The following is a 15,970-nucleotide window of genomic DNA, read 5'->3' as shown; positions in this document are numbered from 1 at the left end:
TGTGGTTTATATGAGTATCAAAACCTATTTACAAAGTAAGTCTATTTTCTAAAATAAAAATGTATTTATTTTACGGGACGATTTGGATTAAACTGAGTTGTATAATCAATTTCTCATTCACCCGTTATTCCGTTTTGACCGTACAATATATCAATATCCTCGTCTCACTACGAAGAACCCGAATTTACTTGGACCCGATCCAAATCGAAAATGGATCTCACATAAATTTGTACTACAAAATAGTCACCTACAATTTCATTTGAGTGCCTAGAGATGGAATAACTCAGACTCTCACTACACTTTATTGTTGCAATTGGAAAAGAAATTTGAGAAAGGTTGAACTAAGGTTCTGCAATTGAGAGATGAAGGTATGAGGTCAAGAAGACATCTGCGTATTAATTTGAAGACATGAAGACCAAATTGGTTAAACTAGTCATAGTCAACTTGTTCAATAATGGTGTGACCATTATATCTTTCAAAATATATTGTCTCCAACGTCGAAAGACCAACTCGGTTAAAAAAAATTAAAGTCGAAAGACCTAATTATACTATTTTGAAACATGATGACTAAATCAGTCAAATCGATATAATCAAGGAACCATTTTAATAATATTTTCGAAATATCACATAGAATTCAACTTATATCGGATAACACCACATGTCACAACGCCACGAAGTTAATCCAATACACTTCCAACATTATTGATTTTAGTATACTTGGGTAGAAGTTTTCACCAACCAGTAAAACACTCGCATCGAAGACACCAAATTACTTACTAGTAAGAATATGAATAGCATGCATCACAAAATACATTGGATGATGCAAATTGTAGTGTAAATGTTAATCACCATTATGATTTTGTGATTCGTATACAAATAACTTCATATAAATCCACTGAAATCACAAACGTTTCTTTTCTAATATACCAGAAAAGAATCATAAAGGTTTAGTTGCACCTCCAACGTGTACTTATTGCTGCAAGCGTAGAGCTCGCAGCCACAAATATATATTTATCAGAAGAGGACAGTCAGCAATTGAGAAAAGAATCGAAATATTCCTTTATTTTTCAAGGAAAGGATGGATTAGGAACACGAAAAATGAAGGATTGAGAGCAGAAGAGATGTGGCTAAACCAGGGAGGACAACTTTGGAGCTACAATCTGAAGGAGCCCCTTTGGATTCTCAACATGAACCCAATGGCCAGAGTTGGGAAGAATATGATAAGAGAACTTGCCTTCAGCTTCATTGCTTTTTCTGCTGCCAAGGCTTTCAAGCCGTTCAATCACCTCTGGTTCCCACCTGTCACTTTTCTCTGCACGAACAATAGATATCTCTGTACCTTTGGGTGGATGCTCCAATAAAGGCCAATAATCAGTCTCCCTGAAAACAGACACAATTTTAGGCATATTTGAGGGGAAGAAAAAAGCCCGTTTGACTGGATTAGGCAGCTACCCCGGGTACCCTTGTTCTATTGGTTTCAACCGGGAAAAGTAAAGGATAGGATAAATGCCACTAGAAATGTAAGAATGATTAGAAGGAACATATTTGTTTACCTATAAGACTGAAACATTTGGACAGCAGCATCTATATTGAAGGTCCATGTCATTTCATCTCCCGATTTCTTGAGGTTGCTGCCTAACCATTCTGACAACGCCTTTGAAAACCCAAGCTTCAGCAAGTAATCCACCAGCCATCTGGAAACAATACATTTTTATCTCCAATAAGAATAACACAAAATGAAATATCTTGAGAAATAATTGATATTGTAAAAGAGTGGCAATATTGCATATCATGAAGTTTCGGAGAAATCAGATAAGATTAGAATGTGGCATTTGTTGAGTTGGTTTTTGGTTTAGGCAGTGTTAAAACCATAGTTTAAACAGATATTCTTATTCATGTTGATTTTCTGTATACACATCTAAAAAATTTGTACTCTGTAATAGTCAGTTTCCTAGTCTGTATTCACATTTAAACTCTAAGGTGGCTATATATTCACTCAATTTTTTTTTAAAAAAAAAAGTTGCATAAAAAGAATAAATAAAATAAAAGATACTATTTGATAAATCAAATAAAGAAGCAGAAAATTCAAGATATTGAATTCTCCAACCATTCAATTTGATCTCAATTCCTAGTAAAGATACATCAAACATCTCTTGCATTAAATGCACTCACTACTAAAGGATACACAATTCTTTAAGAAAAGAGATAGGCCTTACTTTCTTGATGGTATAGATGAAGGTAAGCTCTGCAAGGTTTGCAAAACTTTCTCCACTTCTCCATCACTGTTTTCTTGGCCCACTTTTCCAGGGACCGAGTCCAAAATCCATAGCTGTTCTGCATCAAGCGAGGTGGAATTGATATCAATAAAGCAAGAATTACCACATTGTCCCATAAAACCATCAAATACTGCAGGGAAATACAACTAGTAAAAGCAAAACTGACAACAGTTACAGGCTTACTTCAAGTGTAAGAGGAAAGTGCAAGTATAACTGAATCTAACAGTTCATAGTACTGCGAGAATACATATACTCCATATTGTTTTCGTTTTTCTTTTTGATACTTGTTAGGAGGATTTGAGGACATGATCTCAAGATGGCCGTCCACTCAAGTCAACAAATTTTCACCACTTTAAGTGGACAAAATTGTGAACTTTCTGGGTTAACCTATAGGAAAAAACATGTCACATAATAACAAATGGAGTATTCCCCAGTCAAATGCACATAAGATAGGAATGTATTAAGACAAATAAGAAACAGCTAAGCCGGGGTTTTAAGTTCAAAATACAGTGAGGAGAATTATTAGCACACATTCAACACAACAAAAATGATAACTTCAAAGGATAATCACTAAGCAGCAAAAAATTGAAATGAAACCACAGATTGGCAATAGAACCACTGATCAGACAAATATTCCTGATTTCTCTTTCTGTAACATAGTCAAGTTTGATTGTGTTTTCCAGTTTTCCAATAAAAAATTTTGCTCTGTAGAAATCTAGAGAGTGAATTTGAGCTGATTGTCCTGTTAGCTGAAAATAATTGCACACCTGCTTAGGCAATTGAGCTGATTGTCCATAATCGCCACGAGAACAGCTCTGAGCGAACTGTAACGTCACCTTGCCTCCCATGGAGTGGCCGATAACCACATCAGGCCAATTCCAGCCTTGTGATTTGACCAAATTGGCCACATCATTCGCAGCATTTTCCATGGTGTGCGGCGGCTCGAAGCCTCCAATCTCTGCTGACCTCCCGTGGTTCCTTAGGTCCACCAGAATCATCCTCCATTCTTAACAAACATCCAAAAAAAAAAACAAAATCAGAAAATTCACTTCCTCGACATATTCTCCAAAAAAACTACAGGGATGAATACGTACAAACAAAAAAGAGTACCAGAAGGTAGAGAGGAGGCGAGGGAGCGAGAGAAGGAACGCCAGTTGCGGCCGGAGCCTAAGAGGCCGTGAAGAATTAAAGCTGTGAAAGTGTAGGGCCGGTCCGGCGATGACCGGACTTCATCGAAAGCTAAGGTTGAGATTAACCGCGAGTGAACCGGCGTGGAAAATATGAGCAAGCGGTTAACTATGCTACGAACCTGTCTGCTTCTGAGAGCTCCAGACATCGTAGAAGCTCTGTGTCCTCGCCAATTAAGAAAGAGAGTTGCAGAAGAAGAGATCTCAACTCCATTAATACCCGCCGGAAAATGAAAAACAAAATCAGAAAAGAGCCCACTCGGTAAAAGGAAGACAGCCCGGTTAATGTGGTCATGGGCCTAAACATGTATTGATCTATTAGGCCCAAGCATAAAAGTGACCCACAGAATTTGGGCTTGGGCGTAAGGCCTACCGGTAAGGTGAAAAAGAAGTAAAGTATTTGACAGCTGTGGGATTTGAACCCACGCCCTTTCGGACCAGAGCCTAAATCTGGCGCCTTAGACCACTCGGCCAAACTGTCCTTGTTGTGTTATAATTTGAACGGAAATTATATGATCAATACAAAGATTCAAATTAAAAAGAAACAAAATTAAATTTTGATATATTTGGATTTTGGACCACTACTTCCAAAATAGGTTACATTCAGTCCACCTATTAGAATTCAGATCAAATATAGTGCATACCTGGCATATATGTAGTAAAAAAAGATTGCATTTTGATATTTCAAAATCACACTATTATTAATTTCATAAGAATTAATGTCTTAGCACGCAAACTAACAAGTTAATGTCAATCCTAACGTGAAATATGAGTTTCTCGTGGGATGGGAAGGGCATGCATGGTGTTCTTTTATAACGATCAATGTGGATGAAGGGAATATATAATTGATAGGGGTATAGTAGAGTCATAAATCTTATTTAGTGGGGGCAAAAAAATAAATTCGAAGCACGATTTTAGTACGAAGACATAGATTAAGTCAATCCCCAATGAAAATGCTAAAATTGAAACACAATTAGACAACCAAACTAACCAGAATACAATTTCCCACCATTAATAAGAACAACTTAAAGAATCAAGCTTTTTAATACACAATAACTACACATCAATACATTAGTCATATGCTAAGTACGTGTTAACACAAATTAAAGATAAATCAACTAGTATTTCAATTCTTTTAACATTTATTATCTTTAGATTTCATAAATTTTCAAATCTTACGCCTTTTTCTAATTAACCAATGGTGTCTGACATAGAGGCACCCAAAATTAGCAACAAAAAATAAAAATAAATACTATTAAATTACTAGAATTTTTGACATTTCTTGTTTTTGAGTTTCAAGAAATCTTAATAATTCATACATTTTCCCAATTCCTCGAGACCCCGACGAAGTGGCCATTGTAAGGAGCTCAATTAAACAATCTCTAAGATTTATAAAAACGAATTAATTATTGTAAAATTAAGAATAAATATTACATATATATTAATTGAAATATTGGTCAATTAGAATGACGGAACCCACCGAGTTATCTGTAGTAGAAGGTCGGAAAGAAGTCACATAAGAAGACCATATGCAAAGGTTGAAGCTGCAATTCATGCGGTTCAGTTTTGCATGTTGTCTAATGATGCATAATATAGCGGTGCTAGTCAGACTCTAGCGATCTCGACAGACTTTTGTAAGGCAGCTAGAAGGCTTCTCATGATCCGTGGCTCTCCTGGCGCCGCCTCATCTTTCTTTGCTCCATTTCTGGTGGCTCTGAACATTGGGGTGGGTGAAGCATCGGTGGCAGGAGAGACTACACAATCTATGTACACAAGCACCTGTGTTTCTCCATTATCTTCAACTGTAATGAACCCTAGTCTGGCTCCCCCACGGATTTTGTCCACCTTTAGGGGCACCGGAAGAGGCAGGTTAGCTCCCTGGCACAGACTGTTAGCCCACTGCAAATTACTTAAACAAAACAAAACGTTAAAATCTAGCCAGGTGTACTATATTACGAATAAATTTCACTTTTAGTTATCGACCAATTTTTTGAACAATTATTACAAGAACCATGAAGTGTTCCTTTCTATATGATTAAATGTTATACAAATTATATAATTACGTACCTAATTAAAATTTTTTAATAATCATGTGAATATTCAAAGACCAAAATAAAATATTGTCTTATATTACAGTGTTAGAAGAATGGTGGTTTGAAATACCTGAAAAAGCAAAATGTCAAATCTTTCAAGGTCGATATCCAGGGGCAGCTTCATGGTCCCTAAAGACACACCGTCGTCGTCGTCTTTCTTGGGTAAAATGGCATCATTTCCGGCCGAAGCTCTGGTGGTTATGGCAGCGTCGCGGTGGCTAGAAAATTGAGTGAGGCGTAAGGAGCCGCCGTTGTGGAGCTCGCCGGGGATGGATACAGGTGATAGGGGGAGGAGAAACTGCAGGGATACACGGGATTGCACGTGCGATGCACTTGTCAGGAGGAAGAGTTGTCTGGCTGCAGCGAAGGAAGACATATCTGTACTCGTTTGAGTGCTTTGGGTGTTGCAGAAAAGGGAGAATTCAAGTAACAGTCGGAATGGTTATCAGTGGACCAAAGTGCATCGGATAGACCATTCCCTAATTTGTGGTGGATAGCCTTGAATGCGGATTTTTTTATAAAAAAATAAAATAAAAATTAACTCTTTTTTTCCCATTACATATTTGATACTACCTCCGTCCCATTGGTTGTCTGATTCGTTTAACGAGGCTTGACTGAAATTATTTTAATCTAATTTTTCATAAAATTAAATTTAGCATTAATATATCAAATTGATATATTTAAAAAAATAAAAATTAACTCTTTTTTTCCCATTACATATTTGATACTACCTCCGTCCCATTTTGGTTGTCTGATTCGTTTAACGAGGCTTGACTGAAATTATTTTTAATCCAATTTTTCATAATATTAAATTTAGCATTAATATATCAAATTGATATATTTAGAAACTACATTAAAAGTACTATTAAACACAAAAAATTAAATTTAAAAATAAAAATTAAAAGTACTATTAAACACAAAAAATTAAATTTAAAAATAAAAATTAATAAAGAAAATAAGCAATGAAGAAAGAGTTGATTTGACCAATGAATAGTAAATAGGACAGAGGGAGTATATGTTTGCCTATTTTTCTTTTTGTGAATATTAAACACAAAAAATTAAATTTAAAAATAAAAATTAAAAGTACTATTAAACACAAAAAATTAAATTTAAAAATAAAAATTAATAAAGAAAGAGTTGATTTGACCAATAAATAGTAAATAGGATAGAGGGAGTATATGTTTGCCTATTTTTCTTTTTGTGAATACTATTAACTCACCTCCCGTATAAAGGGAAGGATTTGATGCCACTGGACCACAAGGTCCTTGGCTATTTGCCTATTTTGATTATATAAATATAAATTATTACACTTCATCTTCTCCTTTTTTGAACATTTGGAATATAAAAAAGACATTCTACATATATTCAATATAAAAATTTAATATATATACACATAATGCTCTAAAAAGAACGGAATAAGATTTTTATACCTGAAGATAACAAGTTTGATTCCGCTAACATCTTTCATTTTAATTCTAATTCCTATTTATTACACACAAAATAAAGAGATCAATTAATACTTTTATTCCAATATATGAGCTAGCACCCTCATAGTGTACTACAAGTCAAAGTGAACCTATATTATATTAGGTATCAAAAATCCATATTGTAAGATGTACCAACCTAGGAAACAATTGCAAGACTAACAGGCTTAACAGCAAAAACCCCTCATTCACCTGAACATTTTCATTAGATTAGATGTTTAGGCACGTTGATGAAGATATTATTGTACAAAGAAATAGTCCAAACAAGTAGATTTACGGGACTATTTAAATATTGAGCTTCAAAATATATGTAGAAGTAAGAAATTAACAAACTTGAGCAATTGTATTTATTGTTTTGCTCTGTACAAGCAGACTAAAAGCTAGTAGATACAACACAGGAGTCACAGAAGCTGGCTATACCAAATACCAATATTGGTGTGATTACGAGCAAGCTTCGAGCTTGGGAAGAAGCCCTCGCCAGGCTTCTGATATACCATTTGCGAGGCGTGCTTGTCCCTTTGCAAATTCGTGGAAAGCCAGACCCATTTCCAATGTTTTTTGCTCTTGAAATTGGACAATCTCTTCATTCATCAACCGCACTATTGTTTGAAATCTTTGTGCTGCTTCCTCACCCTCGGCTTTCAGCTGTTTCAAACAAATGTTTGAGAAAACCAAAAGAATTTCCTTCAAGCAGACAACAAAACACAAGTTAAGCAAACTAACCACTTCATATTCACGCTCAGCCTCAGCCAACTTCTCTGATCGTGTTAGCCTTAGTTTGTTTCTGGAATGAAAAGGCAAATAAACCTCAACTTAGAAATCATGTAAAAAGAAAAAGATATTTTTATCCAACCAATTCCAATTACAAGAAGAAAGGAAGTCTCAGTTTACTAAATCATACAGATCTATCTCCTTGAATTTAATTGTTTCGGCCAGTTCACACTGCTGCCTGAAAGCATTTGCTCTCTCTGCTATTGTGGCCTGTACATTACATTAGAAAGAAAACAATGTATTATATGAACAAAATTAGGAGGCTATGAACTATTCTTTAAGCAGAAACAGCTCTATTTTGCAATTAATGTCTTCATGAGAATGTGAGAGTTCATGGAGGAATATCACTACAAAGTTGGTAAATAATACACATCCTTCCTTAAGCAAAGTTGCTAACTCACCTTAATTGACTGTACTGCTCGAACATAATCCTTTAATGGTTCTTCAAAATTCATTAGAAGGTAATGTGCCTAGATGAGAATAAAGAATCAATACAATGAATTCAAGAATTAAAAAAAATCCAACTAAATGGATAGTGTTCCAATTCAGTCTACCTCTTTCTGCAGCTTAATAGATATGAGCTCAGATTTTGCCCCAAGTTCAGAAAATGCCTTCCCCAGTGCATTATCTTCAGACGTTCCCAGAAGCTTGACTGCCTTCCCAAAGTTTGACAAGGACTCTCCTAACTCTGGATATTTTTTAAATTAAGAGAATAAGCAAGCTGTTCTTCACCATAGATACTAATGAAAAATTATCACACAGAGCTAGATTAAGGAAATGTGACACACTAAATACACTGATGAAAGTACACTTCAAGTGATTTAAGAATTTAAACCCACCAATGCCTTAAGATTGGGATATCACATTGCATAATGTGTAGTGCCTCTAATTTTATAATAATTTACTGGTTTCTTGAGAGTTCAGACATCACAATGAAGATGGTATTAGGAATTGGAATCCTTATATTGAGTATGCACATATAATATCTACAAAACCCATCATGGCATCATTTAGTACCTCTGTGTCTCTTCACAAGACTATATGCATGCTTCTGAGCTTCAGCTAGATGATCTTCAAGCTCAAATATGTAGTGCTTCAGCTTCTCATATTCAGGATTCGATTCTTCAACTGGTTTTTCCTTTCCAAGGACAACATCACTCACCTTTGATTGTACATCCTGCCAAAGAATTGAATGTCAATTACAAGCTTGTTTAGCCTAGCTTATTGCTTATTTAAAAGTGGTTTTTCTTAAAAAGCCTCAACTAGGAGCTTCTTGCAAAAGAGGCTGAAAATACCTTATGAGCCTTTGTATTGTGATAAGCTCCTCACTTATGGAAATAATCTTTAAAAACACATTTTGAAAATCCCTAAACTCCTTTCATAAGCATTTCCAAACAGAGTAAAAAATCGATTGAACTATTTATAGCAATAGATAAGCTTCATACAAACTGGGCCATAATGGATCAATTATATGCTTACAAAGTGACCATTTTAAGAGAGAAATTGATTCTGACATGCACAAGGCTCAAAATGGACCAAGTTTAACAGAATTCATAATAACTGGCATAAACATCCATCACATATTCAGATATTCTATCACAGGTGACACAATTAGGAGTCAAGATTAAACTCCATTATTGGGGATAACAAATTCATGTCATCTAATGCATTGATGGAGTGCACAGAAGTGTCAAATTGCCTCAATTCAGTCTGAACAAAGTGACGGTAAAGGATCAAATAAAGGGTGAGTGGGTTTACTAACAAAATACAAGAAACAATGAAGGATTGAAGGTTGACTAAAACAGTAGTTTCAACATCTTCAAAGTCCAAACAATTTTCACATAGTCCCATTGCATCCCTTTCATATAACTATCTTTGACAAGAAAATATTAAAATATGCTTTTAGAGAACAAGAGTCAGTTACCCAAAATATTTGAATCAGATCAGCTGGCTTTTTCTTAAAAAGGCCAGTCTCCTGGGACCTTGCTCTGTCCATTGTCTGCAAAAAGTGGTATAAAATTTCAAAGCATCATTAAAATACTTGCTCTCATTGTTAAAGCTCAAATCATTATAAGAATCATTAAATTTGATTAGTACATTGATGAAAATAACAGAGCAAGAAATGAATTAATTTAAAGTACTTGCTCTTGTTTCCTTGATGCACTTAAGTAACAAAAGAAGCTAGGGCTAGCTTACTTTTAGCTAGATAAACAACATATTGACCATGTGCATTATTCTAAGAGAACACCCTTCAACCTCAAGGTGCGATGCACAAAAAGATAAAAAACGATTAAATACAAAACATTATTATTATCACTTTTAGTCCCACAAGTATTTGGTTATTTTTAATTTAAGTCCTTCATTATCAATTCTGTCAATTTAAGTTCACAACTTTTAAATTATTATCGGTTTTGATCATTCTGGCCAAATTACCAACCAAATGCCACTGGAAACAGTCAGTGGCACATGATGAAATTTAGAGGGCAAATTCGTCTTCTCATTTTCTCAATATATGCCCAGTGATTTTCACCAGCAGTGAAGGCTACAATCAAACAAATGCTAAATTCGAACTCAAATTCTACCCATCGTCCCATCACCATACTACTCAGGTAAATTTGGACAATTTTAATTAGGCCTCAAATTATCTCAAATCCTGCCTCAATATCTACTGCATCGCCAGTGCCAGTGCTGGTGTTACCTAGTGTTTCACTATCAAATAGAAAAATATATCTGTATTCTTGGCTGCAGCAATGAGGTTCTGTGCTGTTGGGGAATCATAGGTATGAAGAACTGAGAAAGGTGCTAGAAGATCGGATGAGGACCAAGTAAAACAACCCAATTTTAGTTGGTGAGGGAGAACTGGAAGCTGTGGTGAAAGAATTATTTCAGAGGATAGAGAAAGGGGAACTGGGTGCTGCTGGTGAAGGCCCTCAAGAAGTTCAAGTAATTCCAATTGACAAGGATTTATTATCCTACAGGAACTAGATTCCCATGAAGATTAAGAAACTGGGAAGCCTAATAGAGAGTAGGATAGGGAATGGCGGAGTGACTCTTGATTTAGGTGATCTGAACTGGCTGGTGGAATAATGAGTGAGTGTTTGGGATTTAGGCCCAGAAGCAGCAGCACCTAGGGGTTTCTGATGCCAGCCGCACCACTCTGGCAGAGATAGGGAAGCTGCAGGACACTTTTGGAGACAGTGTTGGTGCTGGCCATGGTAGGATATTGTTGATATGTACTGCAACTTGTGAGATTTATTTGAGGTGTCAGGTTGATCATTCTACCATGGAAAAGGATTGGAATCTACAAGCAGTGCCTATACCTTCACTGCCTTCAAGTCACCTCCGGATATATTTTGAAGAACTGTAGTTAGTGTTGATTATAAATTTATAATTGATACTTTAAGGCAGTGTTGAAGAAGGCGCTAGGCACTCATCGGGCGTCCGATGGGTGCCTAGGCGCCGCCTAGGAAAAAAAACTGGACACTTGGACAGTTGAAACTGCCGCTTGGAGCCCATAAACACTGCCAACATTGGCAACATATATAATATTAATTATTAATGGATTTAATTATTTAAAGGCATTAAAAGCTTAAAGCATTAAGCACTAACTCACTAAGACGATCATTCTCTAGTCTCTAGTCTCTAGTCTCTCTACTTGGGTCTTGACGAGGTGCGGAAGTGGAGCTATGGAGACTGGAGAGGACAAGCTGCGCGTTGTGGAACACCAGAGCTGGTGACTGTGACAAGGAGCTGAGGAAACAGAGAAGTGGTGACGACGAGCTCCGCTACTAGCTACTGGTGGGGAAGCTCCAAACAATGTTAGAACTCTGAAGTTTCTTTGCGCTTCTACTACCGGCAAATATGGCAATTGAAAGGTTGGCTCCGGTGCTGCGACAGCTATGGGCTGATGAACTGAGGTCCGAATGTCCGATTGTGCGAATTTGGGCTAACTTCCTTTCCTTTCTTGCTTGTTGCCGCTTCCGAACTTAGGTTTTGTTAATTTGGTTTGTTTCACTCAAAACTACGTCGTTTTGAGCAAAACAAACTGTTAAAAAATAAATAAAATGGCCAATTTGGCCGCCAAGGTGAACTAGTTGGCTGGCCGCATAACACTAGTCTACCAAGGAAATCCCATTGTCCTAGGGGTGCCTAGGGAAATTTTTACAAGACTGCATTTAGGTGATTCTAACATGTTTCTTGAACTATACAGAATAAACTCATTTGGCTGGTGAAACCAGTGAAAATCGATGGGCATATATAATATATTGAGAAGACAATTTTGCCCTCTAAATTCCATCATGTGTCATGCATATGAACATTTCCAGTGACGTTTGGTCAGTAATTTGGCCAGATGAACCAAAATTGATAATAATTTATAAGTCATGAACTTAAATGGACAAAATTAATAGTTGAGGACTTAAATTAAAAATTCCCTAATACATGTCGGACCAAAAGTGAAAATACTTCATACAAAACATGATTGAATGCAATGGGAAAAATTCAAGTCATGACAAGAGAACGAGAATTTCCTAATCAAGTAATCAAGCTTAGATACCTGCTCATCTGCTTGCAAAAATATTCTCAAATCTTCACTCTGTCTAAGCCCATTATGAGAAGCTACGCGGTTAATGAAAATATCCAGAGCTTGACGCCTCATTTCAATGAATTCAGCACTAAACCTGAATTTCTCTGCAAGAAATATGGCAGTTAGATACATGTTAATCTCAAACCACTCAACAATCCCTTTGATTCTCAATCACGTCTCCAGGTGGATAGTGGAGGGGAAAGTAGTATAGCTCATTACCTACAGTATTCTTCTCTGGAAGAGGAGGGATAAAGATGCCCTTATACTTCTCAAAAAGACGATCACGCAACCAAACAAAATCACTATAACGTCGAATAACAATCTTTTCTTGTGCTTGATACTCAGGTAAATTAGTCTGCCAACACAAATTTCTAACTATAAGGCTCACTAAAAACATGTTTATTTCATGAACAAAAGGAAAAGGAGAAGACAATTTGGAAGTGACTCAAACACAACTCAATTAAACCTTAATCCTGAACCAGTTGGGCTCGGCTATATGCGCATATGGAGTATATTTTGATAATAATGAGCAAGCATGCTATTGGTCGCAAGATCTATTTTCTATTTCTTGATGGGCAATTTACTCTTTCTTAATTCTAGACAAGGTTTTGATAGTCCATCAGATCAAGACTACAGCATCAGATCTGAATATCTAAGATGCATATTAAAGCGCAATCCAGAGGGGAAATTTCAATAATCCCTGCAGTTAAGACATTTAATAATAGCAACCAGAGTGCCCAGCATACTTGGTTATCACAAAATGGAATAGCACCATCAAAAGATGTAATTCCACAATATTAGATTGATATCGCATAAGGCAGAAAAGTACTATAGACTAAACAACCTTTAACAAATATTGAGTCGATTAATTCATTTTAACATATAAGGAACACTTCACCATCATTGATATCAGAGTAAAAGTTGAACCCAGCAATACTTGCTTAAATTTTCCCAAAATAGTAAGTCTTAGACACACAAGTGTCGCTGTACTTCACATAATAAAGACCTAAAACTTTGCAGAAAAGGCCTTAAAACTAATTCAATTAACCATTTAACCATTAATTACATAGACCACGACCTATCCACCCCTCACAGCACGTCAGCCCTTGCTCAGGACTCAGACCCCAAACAGATACCGTTGGTAGGCACACTTTCCTAAGTACTCCATCTGTCCAATTTTATTTTACTATTCATTGGTCAAATAGATACCATTTGATTTGTTGTGTTTTATAGTACTTTTAATTTAGTTTCTACATATATAAATTTTATATACTAATACTAAACTTAAATTATGAAAAATTGAATTCAAAATAACTTCAATTAAGCCTGATTAACTGAATCAAAGACATAAAATATGACAAAGGGAGTATCAAAACATATATTTCTAAACTTTAAGTTAAAATTATGTTTTAGTATATCCAATTAGACACTTGGAAGTTGGAACAACAGAAACACAGTCAACTGAGTCAAGTACGAAATTACATCTCTTACTGACAGGTAGAAAAACCAAGTTCACCCTAACCTTAACCAGAGAATCCGATACTGAATAAGACCAAAATTAGAATGCAGAATTGTTTTTTCAAGTACTAAACAAATACATCAAAAGCAGTAAAAAAGAAATAATCACCTTAGCGATGACTTTGTATGAGATATAAGCTTGGACGCCATTGCCCATTTTAGCTGGATCAGTCACCGACACTGAAAGATACGGTCCGGTTTGGGAAGAAGAAGGGGATCTCGGACTTGGCAATGGCCCGGATCCACTTATCTGCTGCTGCTGCTCCATATTCAACAACAAATTCCAAAATTAAGAAAAAACTTCCGGTTGAATGAAAGCTTTATAGTTGAACTGGCGAGAATAAGATATGAGTATCACGAAATAGTAATTACCGTCGCGATCATCGCTGCACTGCTATTGCCTGTCGGAGGTTGAAGAAACAAAGAGCAAAACCACAGGGAGGGTAAGCGAGAGAGATATTTTAGAAAGATTAAAGAGCGAAGTCTTGGGCTAAAAATCCGTAATAAGTATGGGCTAAACCTTCAGAACTAGCCCACAAGAAGGGCCCATATGATATAGTTGGGCCTGGTGAGCAAACCGAGAAAATGATAAGCCCATAACTTGGCCCAAATATATGTGAGAGCAAGATGATTGGTGGAGTCGGGCATGGTAAATTATTGTGTGGATCATGGTTCATATAATGTTGTATGGACTATAACAAAAAATACATTTTTAATATATTATACTTTTTTTTGAGTTCGACTGACTCAATTACAATGTAGTCACACCTACTAAAACATAGGGTCAACAGATGCCTCCACTAAGACACCGGGTGCCGCTTGACCACAAGGTCTTTGGCAATATACATTATACAATATAATATATATTCAGTACATAAATAATGTACATTTTTAATATACTAAAAATATATTATTTTTGTATTGAATGTACATTATTTGATAGTATAGTTCATATAGCTTTGTGGACCATAATGACTGGTCTGACAGACGTCGATTCCTAGATAGTAAGGACGAAGAGGCACGTTAGCACGAATGACGTAACGGCGTAATGGGGTATGATGTAACGTCGTAATGATTTAGGGAAAGATGCTGCTGCTACAGAGCTATGGACTATGGTATAATGAAAGAATAAAACGCCAAGAAAGGGGGACAAAGTTCCCCTGGAATACGCATTAGATCCAGAGTTTCAATTTTATATTCTTCGAAATTTGTAGTATTCAAGATTAAAAGTTTAACGTTCAGGAGTTATTAGTGCATGTGTATCGTGAGCAAAATCAGGTAGCGGATGAGCTGGTTAAGCTTGCGCTTTGTGGGGAGACTGACTGGATGGAATTTGATGAGCCATCCTAGGATGTAGAAGTCCGGTCTGCAATGACCTTATGGGTATCTGTGCGCAGCGAGTTGCCTTGCTTGACGCTTAGTTTGTCCTTGGTGGATTGACTGGGTCTCCCCTCGTATTTCCAAAAAAAAAAAAAAAAACTTTCAGGAATTATTTATCGACTTTCTCGATTTAAGCCGACTATAGAGATTGTCAAAACGGACCAACTTGTCTTAGGTCAAATTTCATATACGTGTTGGGAACATGGCAAATTATATTGTTGACCAAGAATAAAATGTATATATTTTTAATATACTGAATGTTCATTATTTAGTATACTACCAAATAATGTATCTTAAAAAACATTTTTAGTGTATTAAAAATGTACATTTCTAACCTTTTAATAAGAGTCAATATAATAATGTTAGACACCTAACTGGAACTAAAAAAATGTTGGTGTAATAGTATGCTATAACATATTGCACTTTGTGTTCTTCTTATTGTGCAACCTCCAATTAAATTCCTAATATATCCTAACCTTTTATAATTTTACCAAATTCTTTCCGTCAAATATAACGGAAGTTTAAATCAAATTCTTTAGGCAATTTGTTTCTTTATTGCGGTTTTCAAACAAATTGGCAATTTGTTTCTTAATAATCACAACATCTCATGTGTACTTAAAATTAGAATATTGAAGTTTTACTAGAATTCTATAATACAATTTTGTATAGATTCCTA

At 35.8% G+C, this 15,970-nt stretch overlaps 3 protein-coding genes and 1 non-coding gene across 5 annotated transcripts; all 4 read right to left on the bottom strand.

The window, feature by feature from the left end:
- Window positions 1–769: 769 nt before the first annotated feature.
- LOC116030139 (protein ABHD11) lies at window positions 770–3,662 on the bottom strand. The gene is made up of 5 exons (XM_031272300.1): window positions 3,387–3,662; window positions 3,044–3,282; window positions 2,217–2,329; window positions 1,554–1,694; window positions 770–1,380 (listed from the first exon to the last, which is right to left on the bottom strand). The coding sequence occupies exons 1-5, from the start codon at window positions 3,610–3,612 to the stop codon at window positions 1,128–1,130; spliced, it is 972 nt and encodes a 323-aa protein (XP_031128160.1). The 5' UTR covers window positions 3,613–3,662; the 3' UTR covers window positions 770–1,127.
- Window positions 3,663–3,864: 202 nt separating this feature from the next.
- TRNAL-UAG lies at window positions 3,865–3,944 on the bottom strand. Its single transcript has one exon. It is a non-coding gene; the product is annotated as a tRNA-Leu (tRNA).
- A 761-nt stretch (window positions 3,945–4,705) lies between these two features.
- LOC116030152 lies at window positions 4,706–6,021 on the bottom strand. The gene is made up of 2 exons (XM_031272314.1): window positions 5,627–6,021; window positions 4,706–5,362 (listed from the first exon to the last, which is right to left on the bottom strand). The coding sequence occupies exons 1-2, from the start codon at window positions 5,930–5,932 to the stop codon at window positions 5,069–5,071; spliced, it is 600 nt and encodes a 199-aa protein (XP_031128174.1). The 5' UTR covers window positions 5,933–6,021; the 3' UTR covers window positions 4,706–5,068.
- A 1,206-nt stretch (window positions 6,022–7,227) lies between these two features.
- Window positions 7,228–14,387, bottom strand: LOC116030129 (sorting nexin 1-like). 2 transcript variants are annotated; one of them, XM_031272283.1, is made up of 11 exons: window positions 14,287–14,387; window positions 14,024–14,173; window positions 12,616–12,751; window positions 12,367–12,500; window positions 9,736–9,810; window positions 8,829–8,988; window positions 8,366–8,499; window positions 8,213–8,281; window positions 7,942–8,021; window positions 7,764–7,824; window positions 7,228–7,685 (listed from the first exon to the last, which is right to left on the bottom strand). In XM_031272283.1, the coding sequence occupies exons 1-11, from the start codon at window positions 14,296–14,298 to the stop codon at window positions 7,482–7,484; spliced, it is 1,215 nt and encodes a 404-aa protein (XP_031128143.1). In that variant the 5' UTR covers window positions 14,299–14,387; the 3' UTR covers window positions 7,228–7,481. The 2 variants fall into 2 exon arrangements, with proteins under 2 accessions (XP_031128143.1, XP_031128144.1); XM_031272284.1 differs by having other exon boundaries at window positions 14,024–14,170; window positions 14,287–14,357.
- Window positions 14,388–15,970: the final 1,583 nt, after the last annotated feature.

This window comes from Ipomoea triloba, chromosome 9, assembly GCF_003576645.1.
Source record: "Ipomoea triloba cultivar NCNSP0323 chromosome 9, ASM357664v1".
Lineage (NCBI taxonomy): Eukaryota > Viridiplantae > Streptophyta > Magnoliopsida > Solanales > Convolvulaceae > Ipomoea > Ipomoea triloba.
The sequence above is the reverse complement of the archived record's forward strand: the minus strand, read 5'-3'. Positions and strand labels throughout refer to the sequence as shown.